General features: G+C 39.5%; 1 protein-coding gene across 2 annotated transcripts in view; it reads right to left on the bottom strand.

The window, feature by feature from the left end:
* RGS7BP (regulator of G protein signaling 7 binding protein) overlaps positions 1–18,821 on the bottom strand; it is a 130,513-nt gene that overhangs the window by 45,712 nt on the left and 65,980 nt on the right. For both annotated transcript variants that reach the window (XM_072605061.1, XM_072605060.1), the window contains exon 3: positions 12,515–12,645. In XM_072605061.1, coding sequence (XP_072461162.1) covers positions 12,515–12,645 — 131 coding nt within the window. The remainder of the gene's footprint in view (positions 1–12,514; positions 12,646–18,821) is intronic.

The following is an 18,821-nucleotide window of genomic DNA, read 5'->3' as shown; positions in this document are numbered from 1 at the left end:
TTCACCCCTACCGTGGACTTCAGCCATGAGAAATACCCTCCATCTCTAAGGCTCTCCCTCTACTTAGCAGGTACCTGAAGAACATCCATTTTAAGGAGGCCACCCAGGTTAGCCACGTCTCCTATCCACTCAAGTCTATACTGCTGAATCTCTGGACTTTCTCTACCATCCCCCTCACTCTACCCCTACCCCTGCACTCCCTGGGCTGAAGTACTTTCATCTCTTTCCAGCCCCCACTCCCTTTCGGCTCTTTTGTTTTTGTTTTTACAATCAGCTTCCCCTATTAGAATGTAAAGTCATTAAGGGCAGGGATTATCTTTCTTTCTGCTTATATTGACATTGAGACAGATGTCGCAGTGGGTAGAGCACTGAGTCTGAAGTCAGGAAGACCTGAGTTTAAATGTGCCCTCACTAGCTATGTGACTCTGGGCAAGTAATTTACCCTTTGTTTACCTCAGTCACATTGGGCCTCTTTGAGAACCAAGGACAACCAACCTCAGTTTTCCCATCTGTAAATAATAAAAGCAACTCCCTCCCAGTTTCATTGTGAGTTACTTCCCAGGGAGTTATTTGTAAAGCACTTAGCATTATATCCTTGACACAGAGTAGGTGCTATATGTTAGTTATTATTATTATTATTTCCTGGCACATAATAAGTGCTTAATGAATGTGTGCTGATTGTAGCTGATGTTGACCACATTCCAAGCATGGGGCATAATCTGTGGAAAGGCATGGAAATGGGAGAGGAAGAGACGTGTAGGAGGGACAACCAGAAGGTCAGATTGGCTAGAAAGTGGGATGTGTGAAAAAGAGCAATATGTAATCACTCTAGAGAGAGAGTAGTTGGAAACAAATTGTAAACCACAGAGGAGTTTCTACTTTATACTAAAGATAACAGGGAATATCTGAAGTTTTTTGATCAGAAGCACAAGCGGATCTGTGCTCTGGGTATTTCTGTGTGGCAGCAGTCTGGGGGATGAGCTGGAGAAAGAAGATACTCGGAGGAAAAAGAAAAACTGCGCAGTTCTTCAGAACCACTTTTTACCTGATATTTCCTTAAGTATGGATTTTGCCTTACAATATTTTAATTAAATTAAATCGGATTCTTGAATTTTTTCTGGACATAATAAGAAAGAATCATTTCAGCCTCATTTTTTTTCATCTTTTTGGCATTTTTTTTTTTTTTTGATCTTGTGAAATACCAAAAAGGCATCCACGTAACCATGCCAGTCAGGCTTATTCAACCTCAACAACTCAGCAGGACAATATAGGAAAAAAGGAGGGAGCACCACTGAGTCATTAAGTGCTGAGGGTAATTATCATTTGCTTAATTGGCAGAGAGGAGCTATAGTCATCACAAATTCTAATCTCTCAGGACCCACACCAGGGTTCACTTTAAAATTCGTTCAAAGACTTTCTTTTCCCTTTAGAAACTACTCATAAGCACAAAGAGTGACCACCAGGTGCCTTTGTTATATGGAGGGAAAATTCATATTTATAATCACAGTTTGAAGTAGTCAAAATAAAATTCATATATGCTCTATCCATAATGAATGGTGTCTATGAGGTAGAACGATAGGAGACAAATAAAATAGACGGATCACCACTTGACTTGATTTTCTCTCTTTGTTTCTACATTGCTTCCTACCAACATTTTTTTTTCTAGAGGTACCCACCAAAAACCAGACTGATGGATAGTAGGAGGGAATCCTTTTCTGGGTGGTAATGTTAATAAGCAAAGAAATGTAATAATAACAGTTTTGTTGTTCATTGTTTCAGTTGGTCCAACTCTTCATGAACCCAGTTAGAGTTTTCTTGACAGAAATACTAAGGTGGTTTGTCATTTTCTTCTCCAGCTCATTTTACAAATGAGGAAACTGAGACAAACAGATTGATTTACCCTGGGTCACAGAGATCGTAAGTGTCTGAGGCTGAATTTGAATTCAGATCATCCTGACTCTATCCATGGCACTCTACCCATGATGTCACCTACCTGGCCTACGATCAGAATAGGAAACAATTTTCCTGGAGCTTTGGGGCAATGGAGCTACTTATGAAGTTAATAATCAGAGAAATCCCAGTTCTCCTACTTTTTACATATGTGACGCTTCATCTCTATTGGTCTTGTCTCAGTTTTTGGATTAGATGACCTCAAAAGTCCCTTTCAAGTCCAAACCTCCTAATACTGCTTCCCTGCCTTTCGGTAAATTTATAACAAAACAATTACATTAAGATGACTTTTCTTCATGTAGAAAGCGTCAGAGATTATCAAAATGAGAGAGCTAGAAGGGACCTTAGAGAGCATCTATTCCAACCCCCTTCATTTTACAGATATTGGAAACTGAGGCTCAGAGTAGTTACATGATTTAAATAATCAAAGTCATGAAGTGAATCTGTGGTAGGAAAGGGAATAAAATTGAAGGCTTTCTCCCTATCACTATCTCCCTATCAAGACAAGTTATCTAGCATCTTACACCTCTTATGAACAGATTCTTTATAATGAATAAATTTTGTCCTTTTTTACAGCAGTGAAATGAGATTTTATTTTTGTTATTACATATACTGGAGGAAGGGAAATGAACTTCTCGAGGCAATACTGTCCCCTTTCAGAAACAGGGTTTTTGGGGGGAGGGAGAATAAGGGGAGCTGTTCTCCCTTTTAAATTGTGTCTAGTTCAATTCAGTTCCTGGCTCCATTTTTCACTGTCCAAACAGATTTTTTCTTCATCACAGATCTTTGTGTAATCTCTCAATAAGTAGGGTGAGTAGGATTCTTCTTCCCTACCCCTTAGTTTTTTGTTGCTTGCACACTTGAAGAAGTGTCATTAATTCAGCTACCAGTGATTTTTTTCTCAAGTTCTCTAGTTGTTTTCCCACCTCAACATTTATGAATTAGAAAATGCTCTCCTCTGAAGGCCTTGAGGATGCTGTGTCTCTTCATTCTCCCAAGTCTTCTCTCAAAGCTTAATATCCTTGTGCTGTAGTCCTTAAGCCCATTTCTTCCTCTAGTGACTTCTGCCCATCCATGGCCACTGGTGACAAGCTCTCCCATCATTCTCAATCAGAGCTGCCCTGTCAGTCAGGGATAGATCTGGTACATATTATTATGCATGCAAGGCTTCTGGGAACAGACAGAAGGTTATTCTCCAGTTTCCAATGACACTTCACCAGAAAGAACAAATAGTAGTGGCACCAGCTGATGTTTTCAATGGTTTTTTTTTTTTTTTTTGAGGACAGGAACATGAACTAGAAAACCACACAAATAAGCAAGGAGATCTAGCCAGTAACTATAGACATATTCACTTAGTAGCAATGAGAAAAGAACAGTGGCAGGAAAAATTAGGAATGATGTTTGTAGCCCCCTACCATGTGTCCCTAGAAAACTTCTCTAGTCTGAAGCACCCACTGGGTTAGCATCTATCTCAAATTATAGTTAATGGACCTCCAACAATGCGTGTATTTTTACTAGCCAGACAGCTAACATATGAATTTTTTAAAAAGACATTAAATTAAATAGCATAGCAAATAAGAAAAAAAGAGAAGATTCTCCCTCATAAACACATGATATGCATTTTTTCACAGGTTACCACACTATAAATATAGGATGGTGCTTGCACGTAAAGAACAGGCATAACCAGGGAACACATTTGGAGGGTCTACATACAAAGGAAATATCATTGAGCAGAGAACATCATGTAGGGGCACATGCATATATGGCTAGGATACCTTATACCTCCAATAGTGCAAAGCCACCATAATGTCATTATGTTTCTCTGAGTTAGGCACTTAATCCCCTGTCTCTAGTGGATATTCCATTGTCTCTGTTGGGTGTTATATCCTAGCTCTTCCTTGCATTGGGCTAGGTAACTTGACTAGTTTTTCAGTGGTCAAGCTGTTATCTTCTGGAATCCAGCTATTTAGCCTCTGTAGACCAGCTTTTCTCTGCTATGAAGTAATAGCTACAGAAAGTCTCTCGCTGACAAGGAAAGGCTAATTTTTAGTGTATTGCCTAGGACTAGCAGCCACACTGCTCCCAAAAGCTAGCAAGAACCTCTACGTTAATTTTAAGTCTATTCTTTTGAGCATCTTTGTCCTGGAAACAACAATAGGTCCTTGGACCCGGGCATCTATTGACTTGGTGTTAGAAAATTCCTTTTAATGCCTGTTAAATTGCTGGTTGTGATTTTTCTTAATCCTCCCCAAACCCCCACAATTTCAGGGACAATGCTCTCTAAAATCTCATCGGAGCTATTCTGGAACTGAGGTGACTGCTCTCTCACTGCCCGTGACTCCCCTCAATTGACATTCAAATGAATTTAGGCATGAGAATAGAAAGGACTGACAGGCCATCTGTTCCCCCCACACAAGCACACTGCCCATCCCACCCCATTCTACACCTCTACCTTTTTATGTATGTATAGTTGCCTGATACAAAATTGATTACCAACTTTATTATTTATACTACATTTACAACTTAGAAAATTTTTGAATTTTTTTTTTTTGACTACAGGATCCAGTGAAACTTTCTCCCCAAGAAGTAGAGGAATTGTAGTTTATTTCAGTGGAGAGAGTGGTCAAATGGATGAAATCATGCATCCTCTGAAGTATGTCTTTAGTCATGAGCAACATGAGGACTGAAAAGAAATAGCCTCAACATATACTTATAGCTTCATTAATTTTTTTAGGGTCTTTTGTTCTATCATCTTCATTTGTATCAGACTCTCTGTGACCTCATTTAGAGTTTTCTTGGCAGAGATATTGGAGTGATTTGCCATATCCTTCTCCAGGTCATTTTATAGATGAGGAAATTGAGGCAAAGAAAGCTAAATGATTTGCCCAGAGTCACACAGCTAGGAAGTATCTGAGGATGGATTTGAACTCAGAAAGATGTGTCTTCTTGAATCCATGCATGGCTCTCTATCCACTCCCCTGTAAAGACTTCTTGACAAACTTTAATTTCATGATTCCACATCCTACTTTCTATTGCCACTCATTAAGGTCACAAATCTGATAAAAGGCAAAAAAGGGGCAAATGTAAGGCCTGGAGAACATGAAGAATGGGGGGTTTTATTGTCCCTATAACTCTGAACTGATCAACTTGAAGTAGCTGATTAGACCCATTCCACAACTTCCTAAGATCTTTCAAGGCTCAGATCTTCTGAGAAGTCTGTCTTCAACTACTTCAGAAAATAACTCCAATGAAACAATACTGCTCATTCTTGGCTATATTTCATGATGATCACCCATATTTTTGTTAGGCATATTCACAATCTCTTCCCATTCCTGTGCCTGCAAACACAAGCTAAGTCCAAGAGGTTTCGTGAGCCAGAACTTTGTTCATTCCTCAGTTCTTTACAGAACCTCCATGCCAGGACAATTCATAAAATGTGAAAAATCATATTGCAAAAAAGCAGGTAAGTTTGACCCCATAAACCTCTCTGAACTTTGGCTTCCTTGATCTATAAAAGAACCATAACACCTGTAATCCCTTCTCTCTCTAGAGGTCAAAGTGGTATTTCAGGGGTGGGGTAGGGGTAGGAGTGGACTGGGAAATGTTGTTATGTTTGTTCTTGCTATACCATTGGGAAAAATATTCCTTTGTAAAAGCTAATCTGACTTAAATAATTAAATGGAACTAAGTTGCTTAGACTCCTAACAGGGAACAGCTTAGTAGGGGCTTAGGCCAATGGCAGAGAGGAGGGATCCCATACCCAACCTCTAAGGGCAGGGGAAAACACTAGGAAAAGGGTGGAAATATAACACCCTTGGCCTTCAGGCAGTGGGGGCAAGAGTACTCACTGCTGCACTAAAAAGAGTAGAAATGAGGGCCCAAAGGACCATCCAATGACTAAAGTGCAGAAGCTTTAGTCACTGGATTGTTGTGATACCTATTTGTTTGGGGGGAAAAAAAAGCTGCGTAGAAGCTGTTTCTCTCTCATTACTGTTAATTGGCTGTGCTTCACATAGGCGAGGCTATCAGATACTTGCCCTTTAAGTAAAAGAGATGTAAGTACATGTATCTATTCTGTACTATCACAATCTTTCTGAAATAATAATTCATGGTCTTTTGTTCACAATCACCCAGTTGGAGAATCGCAGTGAGAAAGTTAACTTTATGCTCACAAACACTGTCTTCCCTCCTCCACTCCTTAGGTAGAAAGGTTTGCATGAATCCAAATTTAGTTTTAAGCCCCCAAATTTTAGATAAATAACCTTTTCCTGAATTTAAAATGATCACAATTAAAATTAAAACACAACTGCATATTTTATGTGGGTTTTCTTTTCTTATTTTGTTCAATGGGAAAGGACTTGTTTATTTAAAAAATTGAATTGAATTTTAAAAAATAAAAATATATTCAAGGTCTGTTTGTGTTCCTATAGTATAGGTAAAACTATCAAGAGATCTCTCTACTCTAGTCTAATGGGACAAAGGAAATGGAGCTTCCCATGCCTTCCCCAGGGAAATTATTACTTTTTAAAAAGAGATTTCATTTTTCCTCTATTAAATTTCTATTTCTGTGCCTCAGTATTGCACAGAGATGACCCTAGGTTCTCAAATGCCATGGCCAATGGAATGCAAGCAGTAGATCACAAAAGTTGGTTTAACAAGCTAGAAAGGCATCATATATAGGTCTGATCACACGTTGTTGCCAAGCCAAGCCTGGAGAGGTTCAGGAGGAGGCTGTTCATGAATTGGATGATGAATTTTTGGGGCTGTGACAATTCAAGAAAATGCAAAAAGGGGATGGCGTAAGCTGTGCTAAATTAGTGGAGGCAACACGCTACAATTTTGGCTAGTATGTCATCTTCAGTTAGGTGATGTCTTCTTTTTCTGATTCATTTGCCCCTCAACTCTGAATTTCTCTGTTTCCCGCTGAACATTAAAAATGTAGTGCTATGTGGTTTGCAAAATGCTTACATCTAACTGCCTTCTATCCCCATTGCCAACCCTCTACAGACACCTTCAGTAAGGGAAAAATATCTCAGAGGCCTGAAGAAGTGAGTCCAAAAGTCTTTTGACCTGGTATAGGTTGACATGTATCCTGGTTGTGGACTGAATGATCTCAGATGTCCTTTTTCCCTCCAAATCTATGTTCCTATTATTTTATGGAAAGCTCAAAATGATGGTTAAGTTACATGCGAGGCTCTGAAAGGAAGTTGCAAATACGTTGGGTTGTGGAAGGGGAGGAAAATTAAACCCCACATGACTGCCTTTTAAATTCTTTCTTGTATCAGGAAGTAACTGGAAAATAATACCTTTTATTTTTTTAAAGGTGTGGAGAACTAGCAATGAATGGCACTCCCCGGAGTTTGTACTGAGTCCCTGAGTCAGGGAAATGCAGTTTACCACAATTAATTTAAAAGTTATTAAATAAGGACTTAATTTGATAAATAAATCATTTTCGCTCACCCACCAGAAGATTATTCTCATTTCTTTTCTTCAGTTGCAATTTCTATAATCATTCTTTTAAACCTTTCATGCCAAATAATGCACCTACGAAGGAGCTGCTTCATACCCTTAGGCCTCATTCCCTCATTCACCTCTATGCCACAACTGTATTATCAATCACAGAGCCATTCAATTGGCCTGGGAAGAGACTTCCACTAAAGGGTCAGAACTGGCACGGATGACCCAGATAGAAAGTCCTGTCTGTCTCTCACCAGTGAGTTCAGCCAAACATCCAAGCTTCACACTATCAAGAGAGTCACATTGAAGCAAACAAGTATGAATATGTCACCATTGTGGGGACCTATGAACACATATACACATATACATATCTATGTACATGGCCTTATTTGAACATGAAGATTCTGATTATAGTTGCTGCCAATATACACGTGTAGCTAAAAAGTCTAATATATACATATGCTTTATTCCCTAGATATTCTCCTAACATGTCAAGGAGGTTCTCTGGGATTTGGAGGCTTGGGGGGTGGAGAACTGGGGAAGGAAGCAGTAAATTTCCTTAGCTTTGTGACTTATACCAGAGTGAAGATTCTTGAACTGGAGGTTGATTCAACTCTTACCACTATTTTGAGTTGGACCTCAGATTCCCAGATAATGCTCCATTTTATCTGGCCATCCACCAGGACACTTGGGACTAACCAGCATGAATGTTCTGGTCTCTGCTCAATTTCTTCTTTCTACACCTATCCCCTAAAACAAGCAAAGGGAGATTTTTGTTTTCTTTTTGGAGTTCAGTTTCCCAGGCTCAGGCTAAATTGTGAGCATCTGTAGGCTCAATCTCCTTTGAACCCTGATAGTTCACAGCTGTGAGGAGTCGTGTATATTTCCTGCCTACTAATTCTGAGCCAATCAGGAGCCAAGTTTTTGTTATATATACTCTGAGTTGGTATTTTCCTTTGGGGTTTTGCTTATGAGAAGGATCTTGTGATTCTCTGGTCAAGACTCTGAGTAGCTGTATGTTCAGCACCCAACACCCCCCGACTGCTCAAATGTAAAGGCTCCCTTGATCCAGGGATGTATGTAAAGTGTATAGCAATACTGCTTTGATTCAGCCTTCCTGTTATTTCTCTGCTTATATTTTCTCTGTTTGTATTTTCTCTGAAGTTCAGGGTGGTGACTTTTCCCCTGAACTAGTGAATATAATTTTAAAAGATTGTTGGCTCCTTAAACAGCTATCTTTCCTGGTAAAGCAGATCTATGAACCTGTGCTAACAGTCATCCTGGGTACGCCAGTATGACTGCCTTTATACCCTCAAACACACACCTTTTGCCTCCTGACCAAGGAATACTACTTGAATTAATATTTATGGGAATTAGAGAAAGGAATGGAATAGGAATTAGAGAATCCCTCCTCTTTTCCCATCCTGACCTTACTCAGATCTCCCTGGAAACTCCTTCTCCTCAACACTCTTGCCAGCATCATGTACCCTTACCCCCCACCAAATGGTTATTGAATACTCATCCCACTCCCTTAGGAAGGTGTCCATAGTACTCACTTTTCTCTTACATTTAGGCCCTTCCTTCTTCCACAATAGTGATGAGTCTAGGCTTTTCCAGCTCCCAGCTACGGGGTGGACATAGCTGTTCACAACAATTCAGCAAGCAGAGAGGCACCAACTATAATCATTCCATTAAGTTTGAGGACCACCTGGCCTTACCATCTGTCCTGTTATTGCTCCCTATGGACCACCAGACTTTATCATCTGCTCAGCTATTGTACCTTCAGACCTCCCTCCCCACCTCTACCCCATTTTCACCACTACATTTCTATCTACTTTAGAAATGTAACCTAAAGTCCTCTGGGCCTTGCCATCTACCCTGGCACAAGAACCCATGGACCTCTGCATCTTTCTATCCATCTGTGACAGCTAAATTCTTCCGTAAATGTTGTCTCCCCCAATTAGAACAAGAGCAAGAATTGTCTTGCTTTTATATCCACCCCTCATTCATTTCTCTATCTCTCTTTCTTCCACCCCAACCATACTTCTCTGTCCTTACTTTTTAGAACAGGACTTGGCACATAATAAGTGCTTAATAAATCTTTTTTCATTTATTCATTAAGGCATGAGTTACATCATTACTGTTGCTATTAGGAAGGACATGACAATTTACTGCCTTATGGCTCCATTCACAACCCCTCTGATTACCTAGATCAAAGCTTCTTTCCCTGGTCACTGCCTCCAGGAATGGGTTGCATCCCTATAATAGAATATAAGCTCCATGAGGGCAAGAACTTTATATTCTTTGTATCCAGAACTTGGCATGGAGATCAGCTCAAAGTCTGTGCTGAAAAAATTGCCTGTTGAAGACCTGTTTCTTTGGCTCGTGATTGGTATCATTATTTGTGGAGCCTGTTGATATTCACCTCCCACCTCTAACTTTTGAATTTGTGATTGTTCAGAACCCATGGATACAGATACGCCTGTACGCAGTTGGAAACCATTAAATATCTGTTGTTGCTCTTGACAATGAAGAAGAAGATGGCAGAAATCCTAAAATTATGGAATGACAGATCTAGATTTTGGGGGGATCCCAGTGGCCATCCAGTCTAACCCTGTCATTTTACAAATGAGGGAACTGAAGCATAAGGAGGGACCTCAGTTGGATGGTTTATCTAAGGTCACAAAGACAGTCTAAGAGAACATATTTGCATAGATATACGAGGTGATGGTTGTTGTTAAGTCATTTTCCAGTTGCCAGGGCATTAGAACTGTTTTTGGAATCGCTTCATGATCCCATCTGGGGTTTTCTTGGCAAAGATACTGGAGTGATTTACCATGTCCTCCTCCAGCTCATTTTATAGATGTGGAAACTGAGGCAAACAGGATCAAGCGACTTACCCAGGGTCACACATCTAGGCTGTGTCTGAATCCAGATTTGAACTCAGGAAGATGAGTTTTCCTACTCCAGGCCAGGCACTCTGCCCACTGTGCCACCCAGCTGTCCCTTACATATACAGCAGCACATGGCTTTGAGGAGTTTCTTTTTCATTTAAAATTTTTTGACATGTTTCATAATATAGTTTTTTCTTCTATATTCATATTTCCTCAACTTATAAAGACTGACAACCTGTGAGTCTAGTTCCTCAACTGGCACTCAAAACTCTCTGCGATCTGATCCTAACCTACTGTTAACAGTTTTCTTCAGCTATTCCTCAATACAAATTCCTCAAGCCATGTATAGGAAAGTCTTTTCACAGTACCTTCAAACCACCATGCTTTCTTCTTCTCCAAGCCTTTGCTCATACCTACAGCCCTTATTCTTCTGGATGCAGGTCATATCCCATGTCTTCCCCATACCTTCCCATGACTTTCTTGCTTCCCCCCTCCCTGATTGATCCATCTTTCTTTGAACTCCGATCCTGGTAGGGATATCTCTTATGCTTCTGTGGGGAAAGCAGTGATTTTGTTGTTGGCAGGAATGAAGACCAAGAAGACATTAACCCCATCTGCCTCTGCAGTCTTTTTCAGTATCATTCCAGAGCTGACCCATGACCCTTGGGCAGCAACCAGAGCCATGACAGTAGTTGAACGAAGTCTCAAAGAGAATATTCTCAACATAACCTCAAAGAGCAGACTGAGTCTAAGGAGTAGCCTAAGGCAGAAAGAAAGCAATTTTTAAAACAGCCTAATGACTTGGGCTGGCTTTTTGAAGATTGGATAGGCATGGCTATGGGAGGTATGGCTATAGGGGAGGGATTATGTGGGTACTGCATAAGACTTTAAGATGGAAGCCCAACCAAGAGAATTGAAGATATGGCATCAGAGAGTACATTTTCTAGAACTCTAGATTACTCATTTTTCATGGAAGAGTCCATTTTCCCCTTGAAAATTTAATTTATATGAAGCAGCACAACAGAGGGGAGCCCATGTTGCAGCATGGTAGCACATCATTTATTGAGTTCATTAGAACAGTTGATCACTTCCATGGCCCTGCAGTGGCCAGGTTTCACCTGGACTGCTGCCCTATAAAACTGAATTGCTTTGGTTAGGACCACAGTCTTCAAGCTAGTAAGGACTTCAGAGGTTTCTCAATTCAATAACCTTATTTTAAAATAGTCTTTAAAGACTAGAGAACTGAAGTCCAGAAAAGTTATGTAACTTGACCAAGGTTGCACAGATAGTAAGTAGCAAAGCCAAATTCTCCTGGAACTAACCCCAGTGGTTCAGGCCACTGCATTGTACTGTGCCCACATGCCCTCTTCCAAGAACGTCCCTAAGTTGCATGTTTCATGTTTCTATTCCCATTGGTGGTATATGAGTCCATGGGAAGATATACCTGTGTGTGTTTGTGTTCGTGTGTGTGTGTGTGTGTATGTGTGGTTTTCCATGTTGTTTATTCCCCTATGTTGTTTAATTAAATGTGTTTTGAAGAAGAGTATCCTCTTGCTGGTTTGGTAAAAGAGACAAAGGCAGAGGCTCAAAATCTTTGGACTTGAGTGGATGCTGACCCAAAATATGACTTGAACCTAAGAGTAGCTTTTCAGGTAAAGGCTATGATCAAGGAGTATATTTCTTATAATTTCTGTTGATACCTTGCTCTAATTTTACATTTAAATGTCCTGAAATACTTGTTATGTCATGAATGAATGAATGAAAGAATGGCTAAATCTTCCACATTTTCTCTTAACCACTACTCCTCATTCTATTTTTTACCCCAAAGTGATACAGACCAGTTTGGAAAATGTCACACCTACCTCTAAAAGAACTCTGAATGTTTCATGGGGCCAATGGGGCTGTGTCTCTATGTCTACATACATGGTGGTGGGAGAATAAAGCCCAATAATTTCCATTTTTTGGACTTTTGGTCTAAATAATCAGCTTATCTACATATAAGTTTGCATACTTGGAGGGGCTGATAATTTAGGTCTCTTCCCAGTATTTATTGGTAGCCTACTAGTTTGTCCTTATAATTACAATTAGTAGTGGGTAGGATTCACTCTATCACCATATACAGGGTCTGAGAGCTCAAATGATGCTGCATGTGGATGATTTGTATTTTAGGAACAAATTCATCTGAATTTCTGGCAATTTGTGAAATGAAATACCTTTCCGATGAAACTGAAGAGACCCTAGCAGACATATGGATTTTAGCATCTCTGTGGTGTACATTTCTAAGCAACACTGCAACTGGATGTAAAGCCTGCAGATTTCTGGATGTATCTCACCATCTTCTGGGCTGCAACGAAAAGAAGATATAAAGCAGTTAATACCTTTAACGTTTCACTTATCAAACTTCAGTTTCACTCAAGAGAAGTGTTACACAAGGAGGATTCCTGAAAGCATTTAATCTATAGTATCCAGCCTTACAAACAAATACTGCTGACACATTTCTCCCTTAAAGTGCCCTTCTGACTAACAGCTCCTAAAACAAGCATCCCAAGGGTTTCTTTTCTCCCTGCAGTAACATGGGAAATTTAAAATCATAAAGGTTTTAAATAATTTAAATACTCAGGCTTTCTAAACCTGTCAACACACATTTCCGGACTTAAAAAAAAGAAACACAAACCTAATCTTGAAAGATCCCCTAGCCTTCCATGAAACATTTGTGAAGATGCCTCCCCAGCCTCCCCCCTCACCAAACACCAATGAAATGAAAGAGAATCAAGTTTTGGAGGCTACTATGGTTGTCACTATATTTCTTTTTATTTCCCTTCACATATTCTATATTCCAGCTAAATTGAATTACTGCATGTTCCCAGAACCTGACATCCCTCTTACGTTTGCCCATTGCCACAAGCTGTCCCCCAGAGTTGGAATGTACTCCGTTGTCTTTTCTCTTAGATTACTTATTTTCCTTCACAGGTTGGCTCAGCAGTTTCCTATAAGTAGTTTTTCTAGATTCCTCTACTTCTCAGTGATTTCTCCTTCCTCAAATTATCATTTGTACACAAAACTAGATATTTACTCAAAAATATCCTTCAAATAGAATATAAGTTGCTTGAGAGCAAGATCTCGTTTTTGTTGTCTTTGTATCCCTGGTGTTTTGGACACTTAATAAACGCTTGTTGAATTTAATTTAATTGAAAATAATTATGAAAATTTTCAATACAAAGTTCCTCTAAAACAGATGACCAGAAAGTGAAGACATGAATTTACTTGTACCAAGATTAAGGTGCTTTCCAGACTATTTTCCCTTATGGCCAACCATCTGTAACATGTTTAACTGAGACATACTCTTCATAAATAGAAGAGTGGGCTGGGGGAAGGGGTGAGAGGATAGAGGAGAAGGCAAAAGGGAAGAAAGGGAAATGGGGAAGGGTAGTGAGGAGGGAGTAGGGAAAGGAAGGGTAGAGGATCTCAGGTTGGGGGAAGAAGGGAGGGAAAAGAAAGAGAAAAGGAGAGGGAAGGAGATTAATGAGAAAATCCTAGTCTTGATTAGTAAAATCAAGTGGTATAAAGAGTAAATTTACTTACAGAAATAGTCCAGGATATTGTACTGCAATCCTTGTGGCTATCTGAAATGAGTACGATAGTGTTCCCTTCTGATTTTATGTTTTCACCTATATATTTCGCTCACAATGAGAAAGTTCCCACTATTTAGGTAGATGGACCTTAGGTTACATAAGGTTACATCCAGTATGTGACAAAGGCAGAGCGTAAATTCAGATTTCCTGACTTTATACCCATTACATCACCTCTGCCTCTTTGTCAATTGTTAATTGGCAAGAGACAAAAGTGGAAAATGAAACATACCAGTGGCTACAATCACACTAGTAGGCCAGTTTTGTTTAACCTTTTGAGGAATGCATTTTGTCAGTGAATTTGTAGAAGTGTTGGTTGAGAAGCGTTTGTGTCAAAACAAAGTGTAAACCCTCAGATTAGTTAATAAGTTGTAAAAAAAAAAAATAGAATATAAAAAAAGTGACAGCATGACTGAGTGGATAGAGGATTGGCCTAGGAATCAGGAAGATCTGGGGTCTAGTCCTGCCTCTGACACATACTAGTTGTGGCATCCTGAACAAGTAACTTAAAGCTTTCAGGTCCCCCAAGCAATTCCCTAAGATTGAGTTGTAAGTAACTTGGAGATCCAGTCATGGAGGAAATTTACATACTTGGAAATCCCTATATTGACGAAATCACAGATCCAAATCAAAAGAATTTTATTTTATATTTTATAGGAGATAAAGTAATACATTTGAAGTAATTAGGGGGTATCATTTAAGTTTGGGGGGTATTTAAAACAATTTTTCATTCCTACAGAATTTTATATTTTGGAATAAAGCAAAAGGGCACAAGTTAAATTTAAGAACATGGTAGGGGGGAGGGAGAAAGGGCAGAAAGTTCAAAGGTTAGTTGGACCACATTTCTGCTTATATTGCATCTTCATTTTTCAATGTCATTCATCTGAAAATGCTGACCACGTTTAATTAAATAATGCAGGGGCTGGATTTGTCTTCTGCCTTAAGTGGGTCAATGGCAAGATATCAGATGTAATTATTTTGAAAAAGATGGTGTATATGTTTTTCTAAATTCTGGAAGCTGTCTCCTAAGGAGAAAAGCCAGAGTGGGAGAATAGTTGGTCCTTATGCAGCACTTGGCAATCATAATTAATTCTGATTTCCAATGCCTGTTTAAAAAATGAGGAAAAGCGCTTCCGGAAAACCATCTGATTACATAAGTCAGGAAAACGGACCTGTCCATAGCCGAGAGTGTGATGGAGGTTGTAGTGAGTGAGCCAACTGTGGGAGACACAGGTGCTTCAACACAACTACATCCTATCTAGTCCTTCGCCTCCAGCTGAACAGAATAAGAGCAGCTTCCTCTCTCACTTCTCTCTTGGAAGTACTGCCCTAGGCAAGACTTTGAAGCAGGCAAAAACGTCTTTGGTGCATGTCCCACTTTCCCTTTCAATGCCTTTCCCTTTCAACATTTCTGTGATTAGGCACCAGCATGAAGGGCCTTCCAGCTGCTGTCCAGCTGTCCACTGAAGGGCTCCATGCTCTTAATCTTCCCTGACCATCTTTGCTCTGCTCCACCCAAATTCATTTGCCCTGAATCCCTTTCTTGGGGCTTTATTATTGACTAAAATGATACTCAGTAATCATGGTTAATGTACTAATTAATACATCAGATCCTTACCAGGAGTGTTGGAGAAGCTATGGGCTTGGCTCAAAAGTTGGCTAGAGGGGGCTCATAGGAGCTTAGCTCTAGAGCTAGAAGGGGCCTCAGAGGCCACCTAATCTGACCTATTCATTTTACAGATGAGGCAAGGGAGACTCAGGAGGCCAGAAAAGCGACTTGTCCACGATCACAAAGATATTTGTCGAGAGACACGGGATTTAAACCCAGTCCTCTTATCTTAGAGCCAGTGCTTGTTCCTTGTATCTTGCTGCTTCCCAAGGGGCATATTTTTCAGCAGGCCTATATTTCAGTGCTCCTCAAATAAGGCCACCTTGGTGGCTGCTTATGTCACTTCTGTGTAGGGCTGGCTGTGCTACTTTGAGCAACAGAATTTAAAGCACCTTATTTATTTTCTCATTTTATAGCATGAACACAGATGCAATAGAAACTACAGGAAAGATTATAAATATGATGGAGAATACCCAGCATTACTGCTCAGGATAATAACACATTAAGCAATGAAATATTATTATTTTTAAGAACTAAAAAACATGTCTCTAGGAGCTCTTTTCCTAAAACATAATCCAGTAGTTCAAAAGCTCTCTGATTTTACCATCAGGATATTCCCACCACTGACCACCACTGTGCCTCATTTCATCAGTGGGTGGTTTCATGATTTGTGGTGGTCAAAAAAACTCATTATCCGAGGAACCAGTGTTCAGGAGATGAAGAAGGATGGAAACAAACCTATGCCTCAGGCATAGTGCTGAGCTCTTTTTGCCAAAATTATCTCACTTGATCCTCACAACAACATGGCAGGTACTACTATTGTTCCCAATTTATGAGGAAACTGAGGCAAAGAGAGGTTAAGCAACTTGCCCAGTTTCACCCAGCTAAGAATCCTCTGAGGTCATATTTAAACATGGGTCTTCTTGACTCCAACCTCAGCACTCTATCCAGTTGCCTCTGAGCTTAACTTAGACTAGTCCTCAGACTAAAAAGTTCATGACCAAGTCCAAAGACAAAGGCATTCCAGATTGGTAAGAAGTGCCAGAGGGAGGGCTCCAGAGTCAGTGTTTGAACTTTACACCACACTGAGGCATTGGAGGAGGAGTTTAGTGGAGAGTCCCGCAAATAGACAATACAGATAATATTGAAAATATCTTGAGGATAAAAATTACTTCATCCATTTATATCTAGAGAGCCAGTATATTTTATGTACCATTTTAAGATGAGGAAAATAGAGATGAAGCAGTTTATTATAAACAATTATTATCAGAGGTAAAAGCACCTATCACACATAATAGCTGTAGGATTCTGGGTAAGTCACTCAATCTCTCCATGAACCAGGAAACTCTAAGACTATATTGGAAAGAAGGTGCCAACCTGCACTGATGGAAGGAGTTTGACATCAAGAAATCCCTACATAGATGAGTAATTAAAAAAAATACAGATGACATTTAGAGGAGAGGAGGCATTACATCATTATCTAGTTAATGAGTGTTTAGTAAGCAACAACTATGTGCCAAACACTGTATTAAGTTTGGGGGATGAAAAGAAAGACAAGAAAAAAAAAGCCCGTGCTTTCAAGGATAGAGCATTGAACTAAGCGTCAGGAAGACCTAACTGGGTTCATGTGCTGCTTCAGACACATCCCCTTCTACTGCATAGCATCTTTACAAAGCACCTAGATTTTAGTTAGAAATAGAGTTGAGTATATCCAACCCAAAGTATAATCTACCCAATAGAAATCAATGCAGAAGCTTTATATTTAGAAATGGACAGCATGGTACAATGGAAAGAACACTTAGCTCTGTAGCAAGAGGACTTGAGTTCAAATCCTGCCTCGGAAGCTTACCTGTGCGACCTTGGGCATGTCTAGACCTCAATTTCCTCTGTAAAATGAGAAGGTTGGACTAGATGGCATCTGAGGTGCCTTCCACCTCTAAATCTAAAAGCCTATGACTTTTTGGTCTATCTGAAACAAGTAGGAAACATTTGCTGTGATGTTTTGCAAAAATGTTATTTTCTTATGTCTTGGAAAACTGAAAGAGAAAGAAGAACGACTAAGGAGAGGCAGCAAAATTAAAAATTTTAGTGAATAAACTAGTGAATAAACTGTATTGTATTAATTTCTGGTCATTTACAATTCCTCTTTCTCAGTCTAAAGATTTATTGTTGCCATTGATTTCCTATAAGCTCATTAGGGAGAAATAACAAATTGTCAAGTGGATTACAGTAGAGGCAGAAGCCCTCAGAGATGTTTTCAAGCAGTAGGAACAGTGCTGCTGCTCTGGTATTTACAGAACCTTAGATAAGGTCAGACCAGGGACAGTGGAAGAGAAGTTTTGGATGACAATGGAAAAGTTTGGGATTTCCTGGGGCCAAGTTAAAATATCTAAGGAACCTTTTATGTTAAAGTAAAATTAGACTCAAGAGCTTTTGACTGGATACTGAAACAACTTTCTTAGCTAGCAGGCAACTTTACATTCTGGAAGTTCTGCTCTTACCTTTCAAAAAGGCCTTGCTATTCGAGGTTCCAGTCTATGGAGAGCCACCAGAACAATGATCATTTAATTCAGTCAAATGGCTATTAGGAAGTAGGAGCCAATATTTTATTAGAGTGGCTTAGCAAAACTTATTAAAAAGCAAACAAGTTAATTGCACCTTTGTTAGCAAAGGAAGCTGAGGATCAATTGTAATAATATTTCTGTGGTTTGAATCCAGGAAAAAAAATCAGCAGACTTGACAAATTAATTTTTTTTTTTGTTGGCAATTAATTGAGGAAATAGAGGATCATAGGATCACAGATTCAGAGCTGAAAGGACCTCAGAAAGCATCTGTTGTTGTTTTTTGTTGTTCAGTTGTGTCTAACTTTTCATGACCTCATTTGGGATTTCCTTGGCAAAGATACTGAAGTGGTTTGCCATTTCCTTCTCCAGTTCATTTTACAGATGAAGAAACTGAGTCAAATAGGATTAAGCCCAGGTCACACAGCTAGTAAGCATCTAAGGCCAAATTTAAACTCAGGAAGATGAGTCTTCCTGGCTCTAGGCTTGGGATTCTATCCTAGCTGCTTTCTGAGTTGTATCTATTTTGCTACTCCAGGGGGAAGAGTGTAGTGACCTTTCTGAAATATTTGTTTGGTGGTTCAAATTTTAAATTTGCATCACTGATTATAAAACACTGAAAATTTAACTGAAACTTGAAAAATTAATTGAGATATTATCTGGTTTGACAAAGCATAATTCAGGAAGTAGTATAATACAGTGAAAAAAACTAACACACTAC

The sequence above is a fragment of the Notamacropus eugenii genome, chromosome 4 (assembly GCF_028372415.1).
Source record: "Notamacropus eugenii isolate mMacEug1 chromosome 4, mMacEug1.pri_v2, whole genome shotgun sequence".
Taxonomy (NCBI): domain Eukaryota; kingdom Metazoa; phylum Chordata; class Mammalia; order Diprotodontia; family Macropodidae; genus Notamacropus; species Notamacropus eugenii.
The sequence above is the reverse complement of the archived record's forward strand: the minus strand, read 5'-3'. Positions and strand labels throughout refer to the sequence as shown.